The following is a 20100-nucleotide window of genomic DNA, read 5'->3' on the forward strand; positions in this document are numbered from 1 at the left end:
ATATATATATATATATATATATATATATATATATATATATATATATATATTTATAAATATATACAGTATACCTTATTTTCCGGACCATAGGGCACACCTCTTTTTTTATTGACATTTTCTAATAAACAGAAAAGAGTGCAAGTCGAAACAGTACAATTTTAAAGTCAGTAAATTCTTCACACCCCTTCCCTTGAAACCCAAACTACCCAACCACCCTCCTACCCACTCAGGTCAAACCAACAAGGGACATATGGCACAAACATACAACAAGTAAGATGACAACACATTCACACACACACTCATACAAAGCCAGAGACAGACATTAGAGCCTTAAAGGAGAGAGAAAAATAAATAAATAAAGGGGAGATTATTCCTCATCTGCCGCTGGGGATAAGTCAAGAGAGTTGACATACAGCAAGAAGGGACTCCATGAGCTTTGAAACGCTTGAGCACCTAAGTTTTTCCAGTTTTATATTGTACAGAACCTCTCTAATCCAACGGCCATGTGATGGGGGTCAAGCCAACTGAGATCAATTGCCTGGCCAGCAAGGTCGTAAAAGAAACAGTTCATTTTAGTGGTACCGGGCACGTGTTATCAGGGCATATGCCGGAAATGGCTGATAGTGTGTTGGGGGAAAAGATTTGACCATATGCCTCTGCGATTGTGTCAAAAATGTCTTTCCAAAAGGAACATAGTTTAGAACAGGACCAGAACATATGGATATGATCAGCCTGAGATTGTATGCATCAATTGCAGGTATTGCTAACAGTGGGGTAGATTTTGGATAGTTTTGAATTAGTGTAGATAGGCTCCAGCGCCCCCCGCGACCCCAAAGGGAATAAGCGGTAGAAAATGGATGGATGGATAGTGAATTTTATGGATTACTTTGCATTGGATGAGACTATGACGGGCCCATATCGAGAAGGAGTGGACCAGATTCAGGGCAGAGTTCCAGTGTTGATCGGATATGTTGGTATTAAGATCGCTCTCCCACAAGGCTCTTATCACTGATAGAGAATTTGGAGCAACTGAACTTAAGGAAGTATATAGCACGGAGATGCATTTTTTATGATTAGGGCTCATAGATAACAATATATCTATCAGAGTTTACGGATGACGATTTGGAAAGTGTGGGAACTGCTTCTTAAGAAGTCTCTCGCCTGAAAAAAACAAAATAGGTGGGAGTTCGGGAAGGTTTAAATAATGTTTTTTTAAGTAGCGAGGCCCTGAAAACCCAAGTGTTTCCGTAGCTGGGTCCATATTTTCATGGAAGGCATCATCCTTTGGAGACAGAGAGCGAGAACCTTAGATATAATTTTTAGATCTACATTTAAGAGCAAAATTGGTCTATAGCTGCTGCAAAGCAGGTGGTCTTTCTCTTTTTTTAGGATTTGAGAAATGGTGGCCCTCGATGAGGTTTCTGGGAGGCGATAGTGCAAGAATGCTTCATTATACATATCTCTTAGAGCCGGAGCAAGAACACTGGAGAAAGTCTTGTAATATTCTGCACTGAAGCCATCCGAGCCGGGTGACTTATTGCTCTGTAAGGATTTGATGGCTTCTGTGATCTCAACGACACTAATGGGCTGGCCCAGGTCCCTCGCAGCCCCATATTCTATCTGGGGGAATGTTGTATCGCTAAACAGTTCATCTGAGGAAGGGGGGCAGTCTGAAGTATATAATGTTGTATAAAATGCAGCAAATGTTTCATTAATCTTAGCTGGATCAGTATGTAGTTCTCCCGTGTTAGAGCGAATAGATGTGATTAGCCTCGTGGATGCTTCCTCCCTGACCTGGTGGGCTAAGAGCTTCCCAGCTTTCTCCCCAGATTCAAAAAATTGTTGTCTGGATTTGAGTAGTTGTAATTTCGCTCTATTGACAGACATAAAGTCAAAGTCAGTTTGTAGGCGAAAGCGTCCTTTATATAGGGTTGGGTCTGGGTTTGAAGCATACTTATGGTCAAGATCCTTAAAGGGGAACATTATCACCAGACCTATGTAAGCGTCAATATATACCTTGATGTTGCAGAAAAAAGACCATATATTTTTTTAACCGATTTCCGAACTCTAAATGGGTGAATTTTGGCGAATTAAACGCCTTTCTAAAATTCGCTCTCGGACGTTGTGACGTCACATCGGGAAGCAATCCGCCATTTTCTCAAACACCGAGTCAAATCAGCTCTGTTATTTTCCGTTTTTTCGACTGTTTTCCGTACCTTGGAGACATCATGCCTCGTCGGTGTGTTGTCGGAGGGTGTAACAACACGAACAGGGACGGATTCAAGTTGCACCAGTGGCCCAAAGATGCGAAAGTGGCAAGAAATTGGACGTTTGTTCCGCACATTATACCGACGAAAGCTATGCTACGACAGAGATGGCAAGAATGTGTGGATATCCTGCGACACTCAAAGCAGATGCATTTCCAACGATAAAGTCAAAGAACCCCCATTGAATCTGCCGTAGTGTGTGAGCAATTCAGGGACAAAGGACCTCGGTAGCACGGCAAGCAATGGCGGCAGTTTGTTCCCGCAGACAAGCGAGCTAAACCCCCTGGATGTCTTGGCTCACACCGTCCCTTATGCCACCGAAGATGATCAAGAGAAGAATATCGACCCTAGCTTCCCTGGCCTGCTGACATCAACTCCAAAACTGGACAGATCAGCTTTCAGGAAAAGAGCGCGGATGAGGGTATGTCTACAGAATATATTAATTGATGAAAATTGGGCTGTCTGCACTCTCAAAGTGCATGTTGTTGCCAAATGTATTTCATATGCTGTAAACCTAGTTCATAGTTGTTAGTTTCCTTTAATGCCCAACAAACACATACCAAGAAGGCGATCGCCGAATTCGTTCTCGCTTTCTCCCGTGTCGCTGGCTGTCGTGTCGTTTTTGTCGGTTTCGCTTGCATACGGTTCAAACCGATATGGCTCAATAGCTTCAGTTTCTTCTTCAATTTCGTTTTCGCTACCTGCCTCCACACTACAACCATCCGTTTCAATACATTCGTAATCTGTTGAATCGCTTAAGCCGCTGAAATCCGAGTCTGAATCCGAGCTAATGTCGCCATAGCTTGCTGTTCTTTCCGCCATGTTTGTTTGTGTTGGCTTCACTATGTGACGTCACAGGAAAATGGACGGGTGTTTATAACGATGGTTAAAATCAGGCACTTTGAAGCTTTTTTTAGGGATATTGCATGATGGGTAAAATTTTTGAAAAAAACTTCGGAAAATATAATAAGCCACTCGGAACTGATTTTTAATGGTTTTAACCATTCTGAAATTGTGATAATGTTCCCCTTTAATCTTGCGGAGCAGCCCAGTGATTTTAATGGTCTCTGTCTTATTTAGATTTGAAACAAAATATATAAGTTGACCTCTAATATAGGCTTTAGATGCCTCCCATAGTATACCTCTTCCAATTTCTGGTGAATCGTTCAGTTCGAAGAAAAACTTAATTTGATCGTGTACGAAATTCCTGTAACGGTCTTCTGCTAGTGAGGCTGAGTTGAATTGCCATTGTTTAAGGGGTCTACGTTGAGTGTCCATATTGATGTCGACTGAGGTGGGGGCATGATCAGAGATTACAATACTATAGTAATTACATGTGTTGATTTTGGAAAGTAGTCTATTGTCGAGAAGAAAGAAGTCTATCCGAGTGTAAGTGTGATGTACATGGGAGAAGGACGGGATGCAAGGACGGGAGTGGAAAAATTGTCAAAAGATGACGCTAACTGTTTTAATGACATTCAGACTTTACTTAAATCAACAACAGAGCAGCATCTTCTCATCCGGAAACAACAACACAGGAAATGTGTCCTGTGAAAAACCGTCCGACCCGAAGTCTAATCACTAAAGTTCCTTGGGTGAATAATGTAAACCCACTACATGGATTGTAGGTATGTTTTAGCGCTTTCATGGCGAGTTTACTGACAGATATATGTAAGAACTTTACACAACTTTATATTAGAAATGGCAACATCAGAGGATGAATGTCCCATAACAAGAAGATAGAGAAAAAGAAGAAGCTTATCGACTACGGTGTCCGCACGGACTACAAAGGTAGATCCGGGCAATTTTTCAGGATTTATGCAGATCCCAAATACAGATCAGTAGGTACCAGAAGGTAAGAAAAGTTGCTTTTGCATAATATTGCGAAACAAAAGGCAGATAATGTCTTACCTTATACACACACCATAATAATACTCCTATGTTTAATGCGCCAACAATCCTTCAAGCGGTGCGGCTTCATAGCTTACCAAAGTCGTACTAAAACATTTTGATAGATTTTTGAGGGCCGTGTGTAATGTTCTATATTTTCAATGGAACATGTAAAATGTTGGTCTTATTTACTATTGCCATCATAGTGCAGCCTACACTTATCTGTTATGTTTGACCGCCATCTACTGGTCACACTTATCATTACACCATGTACCAAATAAAATGGCTTCGGGGTGGGTAACCAAACTTATTCCTTCCATTAGGTGCACCGGGTTATAAGTGCGTACGGAAAATACGGTATATATATATATATATATATATATATATATATATATATATATATATATATATATATATATATATATATATATATATATATAGGGTTATAAGTGTGCACGGAAAATACGGTATATATATATATATATATATATATATATATATACCGTATTTTCCGTACGCACTTATAACCCGGTGCACCTAATGGAAGGAATAAGTTTGGTTACCCACCTCGAAGCCATTTTATTTGGTACATGGTGTAATGATGACACCGTATTTTCAGTAAATACGGTATATATATATATATATATATATATATATATATATATATATATATATATATATATATATATATATATATATATATATATATATATATATATATATATACCGTATTTACTGAAAATACGGTGTATATATATATATATACATATATGTATATATATATATGTATATGTATATATATATATGTATATATGTATATGTGTATATATATATATATATATATATACATACACCGTATTTACCGTACGTAACAATTTAAAGATATTTTTTCACACAGCAAATCACTTCTCCCATCTCCAATACCTATGTCCGTCTGCAAAAATTGTTTTCTGTCTTATTTTCATGAATTCCAAATCATTGATACACAATATAATGTGACTCGTATATTATGATTAATACATCAATGCCTGTATCCCTTTTCTTCCTCAGATATGAAGCTACACTATGGTGACTTGACAGACAGCACATGTCTAGTGAAGATCATCAACCAAGTCAAGCCAACAGAGATTTACAACCTGGGTGCTCAGAGTCATGTCAAGGTAGCATGATCCTGCTCTCTCGCCTCTTAATCCCATACTTAACAGTTGCATTTAAAGTCAGTCAGTGAGCATTTTGAACAATTACCGCCGCTTGTTTAGTTTATGTGTATCGTCTGGGTTTGTTTTTGTTCAGAATCAGAATCGTTTTATTGGCAAGTACATTTACACATACAAGAAATGTATCTTGGTCTGTTGGTGAAAAAACAGCTAACAAAAGAAATAAGGCCAAATTAGCAAGAACCTAAGTAAAATAAAATGTTTGAAGCATTTGACAATGTATACATATAATAAAATGAAATTAAAAAAAATATATATATAAGCATAATTACAAAAGAAAAACAAACAACATACGACACAAAATGTACAAACGGTATAATTGAGTTCAAGTAAGAAAAAATAAAGTCTGGTGAGTGTTAATGTACATGTACATAAAAGAAACAGCCTTCACAATGCTGGGATGTTTTGCGACTGTGGAGCTGATGAGAGTTGTTATGTGGGGCGAGGGAAAACGGTAGGGAAATTGTTGCTTAGGCTGACATCGGAGGGGAAGAAACTGTTTTGAGTCGAGTGGTTTTGGCTCTGATGAACAGCAGCATCCATGTGCAGAGTGAGAGGGGTCTGCCACAATCTTGCCTACACGCCTCAGGGTCCTGGACGTGTTCACATGGAGTGATGGTAGATTGCAACCAATCACCTTCTCTGTAGAGCAGATTATTTGTTGTAGCCTGCATTTGTCTTTTGCAGGGATCCCAGACGTCCACTGAAAAAGCAAAATTCCACTATTCTTCTTGCCTAGTTTTTAGTTTAGTTAAGTTTATTATTATTCTTCGGTCAATGGTCAACAAAATAAACAAACAGTTGCAGACCGGAAGGGTTTAGGCTGAAGTTGAACACTTATTGCGCCTAACCATATAAACAATGTCAAGTACAAGATGAATTTCCGAAAATTATGAAATGTCCTTTGTACAACATATTATAAGTACACATTATACACAACATAAACACAGTTCAATTATATACACTGTAAAGGCATGTGAAATATCCTTGCACACGTGTTAAACCTTTGCACCAATTATATACTATATACAAACAATTATACTTCCATTATTATTTATATCTCACATTTAGTTTTTAATTAACATTGATCATAGTATTAACTACAGTGTTGATTCAAGAGTGATATATTTTTTCAAGACATTGGTCTTAAAGTGTTTTTTAAATGTGTGAATGGAACTGGAACATTTTAAGGAATCATCCAAGCTGTTCCACATGCAGACACACACAATGAAGTTACTCCAGCTAAAGCAGATTGAGGCCTCAAATTGTAAGTTGTTTTAAGGTCAAGGCAAGTGTTGCCTTAAAGGAGGGTTTGTAGCAGTTACTTTAAGGACATAATTCACCACACCTGTTTACTTTGTCGTCATTATTCACTGTCATTGTTCTATTGCGCACATAATGTTGTTCTTGTTTAGCATTCATATATGCAGTTAATAGTGAGTAATTCGGTGCAGCCCCTTTAAGTGACCGTCAGGAGATTTACCCAAAGGTGGGGATTTGTTGTGACCGCCCTTGATGTAAGGAATCTTTATTCTTGTCTTTGATGGAATAAACGGCGCACATGTTTTTGTGTGTCAAAGATACTTCAAGTTGTCTTGCTTTCGCATTACAAGCGCAACACTGGTGACCCCGACGCTTCACTGAACGCATTCAGTGAATATTATCGACCATGACGGTGAATGCAGTTTCTCTGAAGCTGCCTGAGTTCTGGGATTCTTCCGCGACTGCATGGTTTTCCCAGGCCGAGGCACAGTTCGCCCTGCGTGGTATCACTGAGGACGACACAAAGTTTTATTATGTCGTTTCCTCCCTCGGGAGTGCTACGGCGACCAGAGTGGTTAGCGTCCTCACACATCCACCGGAGAGGAACAAGTATCTCACGTTGAAGGCTCACCTCTTAAAGACGTTCAAACTTTCCGACGCGGAGAGAGCTAGTCGCCTTTTTTCAGTGCAGGGGCTTAGGGATTGCAAGCCCTCTGAACTAATGGACAAAATGCTAGACCTCTTAGGTGAGCAAAGGCCTGGTTTCCTCTTCATGCAGCTTTTCTGAGACTCCTGCCTTCTCAGGTGCAGGCTGCTTTAGCCAACACGGCCATTTTGGATTGCCGCAAACTTGCTGCTGAAGCAGACACGTTCTTTTTAGCCTCCCAACCGACCTGTGTGGCTACATTCTCACTGGCTGGGGCAGAAATACCTATGGCAGATTCTTCGACTCTCGCTGCTGCTGCACCCCCCAGGCGGCAACCGGATTCTGGACTTTGTTTTTTCCATCCAAGGTTCGGGACCAAAGCCAGGCTGCTGTATGATGCTCTTAAAGGGGCTGCTCCCAAGCACATGGTGGACTGGTCTGATGCACATTTGGAGGCGGTGGGTGTTCGACTCGATCCACGGCCTTTCCCACCCTGTGAGGAAACCTTCCTAGCGGCTGGTAGCTGCAAAATTCATCTGGCGTGGACTGAAAAAGGACGTTAGGGACTCCAGCGCTCGAAAGTGCACTGCCACACAATGGCTCCACTGGCACAGTTTGCGGTTCCTGACCGGCTTTTGACCATGTCAACGCAGACCTGGTCGGGCCTCTCCCATCTTAACGCAGCTGCGTATTTCTCCTCGCAATGGTCGACAGGACCACCCGCTGGCCGGAGGCAGTACCTCTGACGTCAGCCACCTCTGACGTCAGCCACCTCTGCATAGGTGGCGCGTGCGTTCATTGAGATGTGGGTTGCCCATCTCGGTAACTCGTCAGCAATCTCATCCGACCGGGGCGCCCAGTTCACTTCTGAGCTCTGGGCTGCTGTGGCGGAGAGCTTGGGAGTGTAACTCCACCACACAACGGCGCATCACCCACAGGTCAATAGTATGTGTGAGCGGTTTCACCGGTCCATGAAACGAGCGCTCAGGGCGTCCCTAAAAAACAGCTCTTGGGTAGACAAACTCCCTTGGGTGATGCTGGGGCTTCGGACTCCCCCCACGGAAGACCTGCAGTTTTCCTCGGCAGAGTTGGTGTATGGCCAGCCTTTGCGAGTGCCAGGTGACTTTATTCCTAGCACTACGGCACATTGGTCCGCCGGTGTGCAGTGAGCTGCTCCCCTCGATGCCGCCAAGGGTTTTTTCCCCCATCCCCACTTCCCAACACGGCCTTACGCCATCTCATGTTCCCGCTCCTTTACAAAGAGCGGCATTTGTTTTTGTTCGCCACGACGCCCACCCTTGCCCCATTCAACCTCCTTACGATGGGCCATTTCGCATCCTGGAGAGAGGAAACAAGCGTTTCATGTTGGATGTTGGGAGTTGGTCTGAAAGAATCAGAGTGGACCGCCTTTAAGCGGACCACTTGAATCTTAGTCAGCTTGATACCACGGCTGTACCACCGCGTCGATTTTTGAGAAAATTAAAGGATTTTAAGTGTGCCTTATAGTTCGAAAAATACAGTAAGTATCCACAGCACAAATATTCTACGTCGACGTCAGTCTTGATACATCTCAACTTTGCTGTGAAAAAGACGCAGGTTTTTGTGCATATGCAAGCTTGTTACATGAGGCCCCGGGGTCACTAGATGATCAGTAGGCAAACTCATCCCCACCAGACATTAGTCCATTAAATGTGGCGTCTTCTATGAACTTGAAGAGCTTGACAGACTGGTGACTGGAGGTGCAGCTGTTAGTTTAAAGGGAGAAGAGCCGAGGCGAAATATGTTGCAATTTTTTACAGAAAAAGCTTATCAAGGCTTTTAGTATTGACTAAGAAAAAAGTTACTTGTCGCAGGTCTGAATTATCCATCCATCCATATTCTGCCGCTTGTCCATTTTTTTGGTAGACCTCCAAAAAAGGTTTAATTATTCATGTGTTCTGAGAGCATTGAATCAATCACACCTTGGGCCTCATCAAAACTGTGCTTGGAATTCTAACTAAAAGCCTATAAATGTCAGAACCCCGAATTTGCGTACATACAAACATATTCAGCCTTATAAAAGCTAGCGCACGCAATTTGAACTTTTGTAGATCTTACCTGGTGAATAATTGTGCACACCTACTGCATGACTTTTTCAAACCTTGACTTCACTTTAAAAGTTCAATGTACAATTACTAATGAATGCGGTGGGTATATTTAATATGTGATTCAGATTCTTGAAATGATGATTTAATACAGAATCATTGTTTTCGATCAAACCAATTCTCGAGTCATAATCATTGTTCTTTCACTAACAAAGGGTGCCAATTCCAAGAGTAATTACAGTACATTTCTCAATCAATCAATCACCCCCCTAATCATCAATGAACTGTAGTTACAGCCGCTAGTTTGCGAGCTGGTATGACGAGGGATTTTATATAAAAAAAAACATTTGAAACATGGCAATATTTATGTGGTGTGCAAGCCAATATTTATTTTGAAAATCAATATTGCTTATAATTACTTACTGTTTTTTTGTGTTTCCTGCTCAGCCTTGTTTTCATAACACTTGTTTGCAAATGTGGTCATAACAATTATTTTCAAGGCTATACATCCCTGGCGCTCCCTCATCCCTGTTGATGGTCTTGGCACCTCGCTTCCTAGTTACTATAGCCTCCTTCATCCATCTCTTGTATTTCTTTATTGCTAATCAAATTACTTTTCCTTGTGTCTGCACCACTGTCAGTTCTGTTGTGCCTGCACGTCTTCTGTGGTTTATAGTTGTGCTGCGGCTTTTGTAATCATGCTGTAGCTGAAAGTTATGATGTTGTAATGCCCGGCAGTAATGAAGGAGACACACAGTCTAAGATACACTCTCAGACGCTTTCTTAACAAGTGGTAAACTCAGGGAGTCAAAACACATGTGTACATGACTTGCTGTTCGCCACAACTCACGTTTAGACACTCAACACACACACCCAAACTCTCCCTGTACTCAGTTCACCTGTCGGTCGCACTCGCACACATCACACACAACAGCACCACCTCCTAAAGGCACACAGACACACGTCATAGATATTACACTATTGTCTTGTGGCGTTTGCTATGACCTTCCTTGACAACTGTAGATATTCGCCTTTTTTGTTTTGATGCAGCCACTGATGGTAAAATAGACTTAAAGTCTAACATCTTTATTAATAAAAGTGCTAAACTTCATATAAATTCTACTGTTCTTAAATCTTAAATGTTTTCCTTTTTCTAGTGTCGATAAAATTGATTGATCTTGGATCGATGTCAATCTCTTAGAAAGCAAACTTGCCAAGCACAGATCGATATACTTGAAATTTAGGAATATTAATCGATCTATCAATGTATTGATCAACCCGTTACACACCGAGTTGTGTTGTTTGTCTTTGTTGTGGCTTTTGCAATCGTGCTGTAGCTGAAAGTTTGTGTAGTAATTTATGATATGGTCTTGCAGCATTTGCATTGGTGATGACCTTTTTCGACCACCATAGTTATCCGCCATTAGTGTTTTGATGACGTCACAGATGTGCAAATAGACTAAACATTTAACGTCCTCCCCGCGACCCCAAAAGGGACAAGCGGTAGAAAATGGATGGATGGATTTAACGTCCTTATTATTAAAAGTGAAAGTACTAAACTTTTTATAAAGTCTGCTGTTCTTAAATCCAATGTTGTCTTTTTTCTAGTATCAAATCATAAAATAAATAGTATGCCTACTTTGCAAACATTTGGGTGTAGGAATTAAAGAAAACAATGCAATTGTGTTTAATGATGGGGAAAGGACGCTAAAACGGTTACCAAAAAACCTACAGCAGCCATGGAGAAGGTGGCAAGATGGCTATTCTAGTCTTACATTAAACAATAAAAAAAGAGCAACAATGTATTTTTTAACCAAAATAAAACGTCATCCTTTCCAAATATAACTGTTAATAAGGAAATAATACAACATGTTAGTGGATATCGTTACTTGGGGTCATTTTAGACCCAACACTTGGCTTTAAAAAACATATCAAACAGATGTGCATCATCATAAAAATGTTGAAATGTATCAGGAATTCGTTAACAGTGGAGGCACTCAAACTTATTTTAATGCAATGATGGGGGTTAGTGCATGTGCCTCACAATACGAAGGTCCTGAGTAGTCCTGAGTTCAATCCTGTGCTCAGGATGTTTCTGTGTGGAGTTGGCATGTTCTCCCCGTGACTGCGTGGCTTCCCTCTGGGTACTACGGCTTCCTCTCACTGCCAAAAACATGCACCTGGGGATAGGTTGATTGGCAACACTAAATTGGCCCTAGTGTGTGAATGTGAGTGTGAATGTTGTCTGTCTATCTGTGTTGGCCCTGTGATGAGGTGGCGACTTGTCCAGGGTGTACCCCGCCTTCCGCCCGAATGCAGCTGCACCCCCCGCAACCCCAAAAGGGACAAGCGGTAGAAAATGGATGGATGGATGGATGATGTCTCGTTTTTATTATTGTATAACATGTTGTTCCCAGGCAAGCAAAATTACACTGAGGCCATTGTAAACCTTGCACAAACAATTGCTCAAAATCCTTAACCAAAAACCATAACTCCACCATCACTGTTTAGTTCTTCAAAAATATAGGTTGTTAAATTTTGCTAACATTCAAAGATTAGCATCAATACGAATGGCCCATTGAATCCTAAATAACACTTTACCAGTGCCACTTAAGCACATTGTCTAGTTTACATCTGCTGTTACAACTACAAACACACACATCTCCACCAGGGGGCAGTGTAGCGTTCCCTAATGTAAAACCTCTTTTGCACAATCAGTCTTTTCATATAAAGCGATAAAGGATTGGAACGACCTCACAACAAACTTGAAAAGTCTAACATATTATTCTTCATTCATAATTGAACTTAGAAAGTGGCTTTGGAGCAATCAAAGTTGCTCACACGGTCACTGAGGTGGGGTGTATTATACTTATGCATGAGAAAATGTTGTAAGCTGTGAGGTGTGTCTGCTATAATCATGGTTGTTTTTACAAATGATGACAGATGTGAACAAGAGCATGTATTGACTATGTGTGATGATGTTAATGAGGCGTGGTTGTAATAAGTATAAGTATGTGTCAATGAAAGGGCATTTTATGGCTTTTCTTAATTTGATTACATGCTGTAGTATAATTGTATTGTTATAATTTTACTGTGTGTTTTTGTATCTCTTTAATTTAGGTAACCAGTGACTGCAGATAGAAATGAACTATTTAGCTATAATCTGGTGCAAAACATATGTCTTTGAGCTTAATGTCCCTTCAAATGAAGACTAAACTAAACTAACTCAGGCTTCAGCCTATTTTTCACTCCGTAACGTTTCAAACTTTCAAACTTTGTTCTAATGTGTGTGTGTGCGTGTGTGCGTGTGTGCGTGTGTGTGTGTGTGTGTGTGTGTGTGTGTGTGTGTGTGTGTGTGTGTGTGTGTGTGTGTGTGTGTGTGTGTGTGTGTGTGTGTGTGTGTGTGTGTGTGTGTGTGTGTGTGCGTGTGTGTGTGTAAATGAAGATTTCCATTGGAGCAAACAGCAGTCAAAGGTTTAACTTGTGGTTAGAACAGGTTACCATTGGATCGTGGGATCCTGTAGGTCAGCTAAAGTTTTTTCCTTAACGTCGTCCCCTGGGCTGCTCGAAACTGTCAAACAGTTGCTGACTTTGTATATATTTTCTCTACTGATAATTATTTGCCACTTTCCACACACTCATATTGTTAATATACAGAGGTATATACTTGTTTTTTAGTGTACCCTAATTTTAGGTTAATATTTGTTACTTTTTGTCTTATTTCGTTTAGCAATGTTAAAATACAATATTAGGATTTTCCTAACGAAGAGACGGAAGGAAGTACCAACACCTGATTGAGGACTTAGGTGCAACTGCATCTGGTTTTGCTGTTGTTTTCTAATTACGTCATAAAGATGCAGACACATTGCAACACTAACCGTTTGAACAGAGTGAATGATATTTGTATTGTATGTACATAAAACGCTCTCACTGGCTGAGGTGCAGCATTAATAGTTTGTAGCGCTGTTTCCATTCTCAACACAACAATGGTGGCACATTTTAGGCTGAAGTGTTACACACAAACGACCATTTTAGGCATGTGAATTGCCCGCGTGATCGTGGAAATCTGCATTTTTAAACATAAGACACATAACTGTCTTTGTGTGTCTGCTACTGTCTATGCGTACAACATGGCCAACACAATTTTGTTATTTCATCATTTACGTCGTTAATTTGCATTTAATTTCTGATCTCCCTGTTGGATATAGGCTGAATTTAAGGATTTTTCGCGAACATCTGCCTTCAAATTCTCTCAAGTAGGATTACATTTTTCTTATTTGTTTTCCAAATTTCTGCGCTTAATAACAAAACTGATCTTACGCTGCTCGTATACAGTTTTGCTTTGGTATTTCTTGATTTACTCCGAGATAAATGTTTTTTAATTTAAGAGCTGTGGCTGCTTTACCAATCCTAATATTAATTTCTGTCAAGACATCCCCATCATTAATTTGTGTACTTTCCAGGTAACAAAAGCTGTGTATACATTGAGTTGTGTATTCTGATTGCTTCTACCATTTATCACCATCATTTTTGTCTTGTTTTGATTTATTTTTAGTCAAATTTGACTAGCTTCCATGGCAACTTGTGTTGTCTTTTCCTGCATATAATTAATTGTATGTGATGTCAAACTGATCTTGTCTGCAAATTCCAGATCTTAAAAAAAGAAAAAGCTAAAATCCATATCACCCATCTATTGTCTTTTGTAGCTCTTCGCGTGACCCAATCAATCACAGTCAACAATCAAAATCAAAATATAACATCCTTGTCTTGATGTTATATCAAACCATTCACTATGTTTTCCATTACGTCTCACTGTGCAGCTACAGCCATCATTCATATCTTTAATTATGTTCAGATATTTTACTAGTAATCCATAACTTCTCAGAATTTTCCATAGTGTATTTTGATGAATGCTAGCAAAAGCCTTTTCATAGTCTATGAAGTTTACGTACACAGTTGACTGCCATTCTGTTCTGTTTGTTCAATAATTGTACGTAGTGTAAGAATGTGATCTGACAGGACCTCCCCATCCTGAATACTACTTTCCAGTAAGATACGGGACATAATCTTTCTTGGTATTGATGATATTGTAATCTCTCTCCAATTTCCGTTTGACGCCTTCTTGGATAATTTAATGATAATCCCTTTCTTCTATTACTTTGGCAGATTTTCAGCATTCCAAACTTTGTTTAAAATGTCATGAAGAATTTTCCAGATTAGCTGCTTCCTCGGCTTCCTTTTCTTTATAAATGTACTGTTTCTTGTCATTACGTATGCTCCTCTTGATTTCTTTAATTGTTTGTTTGTGAAGCTTTTATTTCTGTTCTTTGTGTTTCAGACTTTGATGTTATCAATAAGTTTTGCGATCTTGTCCTGTCTTTCACTTTGTGCCATGTATATATATACCGCTAGGTATGATGTCACCTAGTGGCAGCATGTAGATGCTGAAGAGTCAGGGCCAAGAACCGAACCCTGGGGAACTCCACACGTTTCCTTAACATACTCCGAGGTCACATTGTTATGGGAGACGCACTGCATCCTGTCAGTAAGATAGGAGTTAAACCAAGACAAGGCTAAGTCTAACATACCAATACGTGTTTTGATACGCTCTAATAAAATATTATGATCGACGGTATAGAAAGCAGCGCTAAGATCAAGAAGCAGCAACATAGATGACGCATCAGAATCCATCGTTAGCAATAGATCATTAGTCATTTTTGTGAGGGCTGTTTCCGTAGAGTGATTTGCCCTGAAACAGGATTGAAAGGGTTCACAGAGATTGTTAGACGCTAAGTGTTCATTTAGGTGCTGTGCAACAATTTTTTCGAAGATTTTCGAAATAAATGGAAGGTGGGACACCGGTCGGTAGTTTACCATGAGGTCAGGATCGAGGTTAGGTCTTTTGAATATCCGCTTTTTTGAATGCTAGGGGAACAGTGCCAGAGGAAAGTGATACGTTTGTAATATTTAGCACTGATGGTCCTAATATTACAAACAGTTCCTTGATAAGTTTCCCAGGAAGTGGGTCAAGTAAACATGTTGTTGTTTAATCCCATTTACACGCCGTAGTAGTTCCTGTAATGTTATTTCATCAAAAAGAGAGGGCAATATCCGTCGCATATACATTTGTATATGTGTTAATAAAACCCAGTTGTGGCTGGGACGCATTGTTTTGAATCTCCTTTCTAATGAGTTAAATTTTTCTTATTAAAGAAATTCATAAAGCCATCTGCCGAATGGGTGGAGCTACTGGGAGGAGTCCCTTGTTGGGTTAGCGATGCTACTGTACTGAACAAATATTTAGGATCGTTTTTGTTGAGGCGGATGAGATTTGAGTAGTATTTAGCTTTAGCTAAGGTAAACATGGTCAACAAGTAGCACACCACAAGTTGGCCTCCACTTCTTCTGCAATGCAAACCATTAATGTTTTAAGGGCTGAATAGTAACCATATTATAATTCATGGTTTAAAAGACTTGTTTTTATGTCTAATGCAATTAATAGTTTTAAAAATTATTGCTCCACACATTATTTCTCATGCATTCTCTCTCTTAACGAAACAAATTGGAAAGGTTTACTATTTTACCACAAACCTCCACTATGAAATAGGGTGCAAGCCACTGCGAGACGAGCTTCTGCTATTTCCTTTGGCTGCGAGTCTGTGTGTGGTAAGTCTCCACAGATGAGGTAGGCTTCCGCGTACTAGAAACACAACAATTTAATTGGAATACAAAACTATTCAAATACACAATAGTACAAACATGGCTTTACCAAAATCCCACAGCTGTAAGAGTCTTCCTGTTTTTTGTGGACTAATGTTTTGACAGACTACTTTTCTGTGGTGCTTCTGTCCACTCGTATCAATAAGTTCCATCCATCCATCCATTTTTTACCGCTTGTTCCAATTTGATAAACAAAGATTTGGGAATCAAGTATTGATTTTTTTTTTTAAACCTTCATTTAGAATTATAAACTTCTAGTTTCGAAGAATCTTCCGCTCATATGTTATTTCATATGAGAGGGGGTCAATCAAATGAAGACTGTACAACCAAAAACATTCCAGGGAATTTAATAATCATCTAGTAGAGTGAAACAAGCCAACCAATATGCTTTTGCATGACAACAGGGACTTACCAGCAAAATCCAATTAGCACCAACATTTAAAGGACAACGTCATCTTTACACTTTAGGGAATTTCATAGCAGACACAAATGTAATAATATATAGGCTCCTTATGATGACCATATGCATAACAATAATACAAGTAATAATAGTAATAACCAATGGTGATATGAAAAACCCACCTTTCTCATTGTCTCAAATCTTGCATCTACAAAAATACTTGTTGCAACCACAGCACTGAGATGATGGACAGGATTCTGTCAATACAAATTTCTGTTACTCAAATTCTAGATAATGGTTGTAAATGATGAAGAATACAGTAAGGCAGTGACAAAAGAACAAAGGATAATTTACTATGGAGGGGGAACTTGCCTTCTCTTTCCCGACAAACACATGAATATATGAGTCAATATCCTATAGACATATAGAAGCAAAAGGAAAACAATGTAAAACTCTTCAAAAGATGATGATAAAATTAAAAACTCTCACTTCATCTGCCAGCCAATTTGTGCCTTCAAGTGTCCAAAAGGACGTGTCGTACAGTTTAAAAGGGCCGACATCAGCGTCCACATGGCCCTCATCATTTAAAGTCCACAAAGAATGAACTGAAGGAAAAACCAAAATTAGAAACAAACCAAAAATATAAAAATAGGGATAGCATAGTATTACAATTTGATTTACTAAACTTTTTCATAAATCATGGAGTTGTTAAATATATTAGGTTTCATTTGATGATGTGATAGATATAGCATGAAACATTGTCAATTATTATCTAGATGTCCACATTAAGAGTACAAGTTTGTTTTTTCACCCTTTTTCCCTGTCAGTGTTATGCCTGAGGGAGGGGCTTTGACTATTTAAGGGAGGCTGTTCATTCAGTCGGGATAGGAGTAGGTAAGCGGGTTGGTTGTGGAGAGTTGGAGTATAGTGCGAACAGTGTTTAGGGATTTTGAGCAGCACATTTTTTTTTTAATTCCTGCATTTTGTACTTTATTTTTGTATTTACTTTACCTTTTCACTCATTTTTGCACTGTATATATTTTTGCACCTTGTGCAGTGGTGCCCTTGAGTTGGTCCAATAAACATCCCCAACTCGAAATTTGCGACTGGGCCATCATTGGTTGCATCGTTATACAGTTTTTTGTGGAGCGAACCCGCAACATGGCCCCTGATCTGTAAAAATAACTGAGCACTCCTGTTGTGCAACTTCTAATGCACACTTTGTTTTTTAAAGGAATGCCTCAACCCACTTTGTCAGAATATATTGGTACCCATCAGAAGTTTTGGGCTAGGGTCCTGTCAGATCGATACCCAACAGTTTCCAGACGATAGATACCTGCCATAAGATAGTTTAGGTACAATTTGTCATAAGCAATTTGATTACAAGGCAGAAATATACCTTTTATAGTTTAAAGAAGAGAGGCTAGAGTTGGTGTTGATACTTGCCACATTCTGCAACCCAAGACATCATGTGTATCTCCTTAAGTTTTATTAATATTGATAACTTCAAAACACATACCTATTTCTCAATATCCACACACATGCCAAACCACTAAAATATTGAGCACATGTTAGCTGTGTTTTTACTCTTCCTAAATGTCTACCGATTGGCGTGGAGTGGAGCTCCAGAAAGAGCATTCAGGCCTCGCTCCCCTCTGATAGCCTTTCGTTGCTCCCCCCAAAAAGCTCCCCATCTACAGAGAACATTCATAAATAAAATAGTATATAGTGTAAAATGGCTGGAACATCCAATACTCACCCTTGAATGTAAAGCTTTTACTGCCGCTGAAATGGCAAAATAAGGTTGGTTGATGTTCCACTGTATGTCACTGCCAACTGCAGTCAATCATAATCACGGACAAAACGTTAACAGGGTTTGGCCTTGCCATGTTAAAATGTATTCAGGGACTTTCACCACCTCTTTTCACAAGATACAGGTGACTGTATGTTTATATTTAGACCTGCATCTATAATTCTGACCATGAATACTTTACAATGTAGACAAGTGTGTACCCAATTATAATTTTTTGAGTCATTGCGTATATGGATGGAATGGGAAGAGCTGTGGGCACTCAGACCTTTTTGCGATCTCCGAAATGAATCGCAAATTGAATAACATATTGGAGAAGTTTTCCGTGCTGCAGTGCAAAATTATAATGCATTTGAGAGCCAGAATAGACAACCAGGGGACACAACACCATTGGAGTGTGTTTTTGCCTAACCAGTTTCTCTGTGTCGTAACTTGCGTTATATGTGCTTATCGTTACTTTTTTCAACTTGTACAACTTCGTGTTCTCCAAAAAGGAGATGAACCTTGAAATTCCATGAATCATTTCCTGGTTCGATTGGAAGACTCAAAAGTTTAAAATAAAAAAACGCCTCTTTTTTTAGACCAGTTGTGAATTGGGCAGCACGGTGAAACAGGAGTTAGTGCGTGTGCCTCACAATACAAAGGTCCTGGGCTCAATCCTGGGCTCGGGATCTTTCTGTATGGAGTTTGCATGTTCTCCCTGTGACTGCGTAGATACTCCGGCTTCCTCCCACCCCCAAAGACATGCACCTGGGGATAGGTTGATTGGCAACACTAAATTGGCCCTAGTGTGTGAATGTGAGCGTGAATGTTGTCTGTCTATCTGTGTTGGCCCTGCGATTAGGTGGCGACTTGTCTAGGGTGTACCCCGCCTTCTGCCCGAATTCAGCTGGGATAGGCTCCAGCACCTCTGCGACCCCAAACGGGACAAGCGGTAGAAAAATGGATGGATGGATCTATTATGAATTTTGCTGTTGACCTCCTTGTTAAAAACTGCAGGTTGTGGGAACAGTATTAAAACATACAGTTAGAATAGAATAGAATGGACTCTATTGTCATTATATTTGCATATAACGAGATTAAGGACTCCAATTTAAGGTGCGGTAGTGGGAACAAATATGGGGTATAAATAAATAATAAAAAAACATAAATTACACAACAGGCAATAAAGAAAAAAACTAACAATTGAAATAGACTACTATCCAATAAGAATAATAAGCAATCCTGTACAATATACAAAACACTATAGAAATACAAAATACTGTACAATATACAGAACAAGACAAATAACAATCTGTGTCGGACGTATTGCACTCGAAGGGTAATATTGTATATTAGGGTATTAGGGTAGGATATTGTATAGAGGTGAATTATTATTATAAGTTAGAGTTCAAGATGGTGACAGCGCTGGGAAATAAGTTAGAGTTCAAGATGGTGACAGCTCTGGGAAAGAAGCTGTCTCTGAGCCTGTTTGTTCTGGCTCTGATGCACCTGTAGCGCCTGCCCGATGGTAGCAGGTGGAACAGGTGGAAGCCAGGGTGTGTGCTGTCCTTGGTAATGCTTTTTGCTCTGTTGAGGCAGCAGGAATTGTGTAAATCCTTCAGGGAGGGGAAGGGGCACCCGATGATTTTTTGTGCAAACTTTATGACCCTCTGAATCGCCTGTTTGTCTGCTTCAGTGCAGCTGGCGTACCACACTGTTATGCAGTACGTCAGCAGGCTCTCGACAGCCGATCGATAGAAGGTCACCATCAGCTGCCTCTACAGTCAGTTCTTCCTCAGCACCCTCAGGAAGTGGAGTCTC

General features: G+C 39.8%; 1 protein-coding gene across 1 annotated transcript in view; it reads left to right on the forward strand.

Moving 5' to 3' along the window:
• Nucleotides 1-20100, forward strand: part of gmds (GDP-mannose 4,6-dehydratase) — a 203075-nt gene that overhangs the window by 54564 nt on the left and 128411 nt on the right. The window contains exon 4 of the mRNA XM_061975613.1: nucleotides 5208-5317. Within this exon, the coding sequence (XP_061831597.1) occupies nucleotides 5208-5317 (110 nt within the window). The remainder of the gene's footprint in view (nucleotides 1-5207; nucleotides 5318-20100) is intronic.

The sequence above is a fragment of the Nerophis lumbriciformis genome, linkage group LG14 (genome assembly GCF_033978685.3).
Source record: "Nerophis lumbriciformis linkage group LG14, RoL_Nlum_v2.1, whole genome shotgun sequence".
Lineage (NCBI taxonomy): Eukaryota > Metazoa > Chordata > Actinopteri > Syngnathiformes > Syngnathidae > Nerophis > Nerophis lumbriciformis.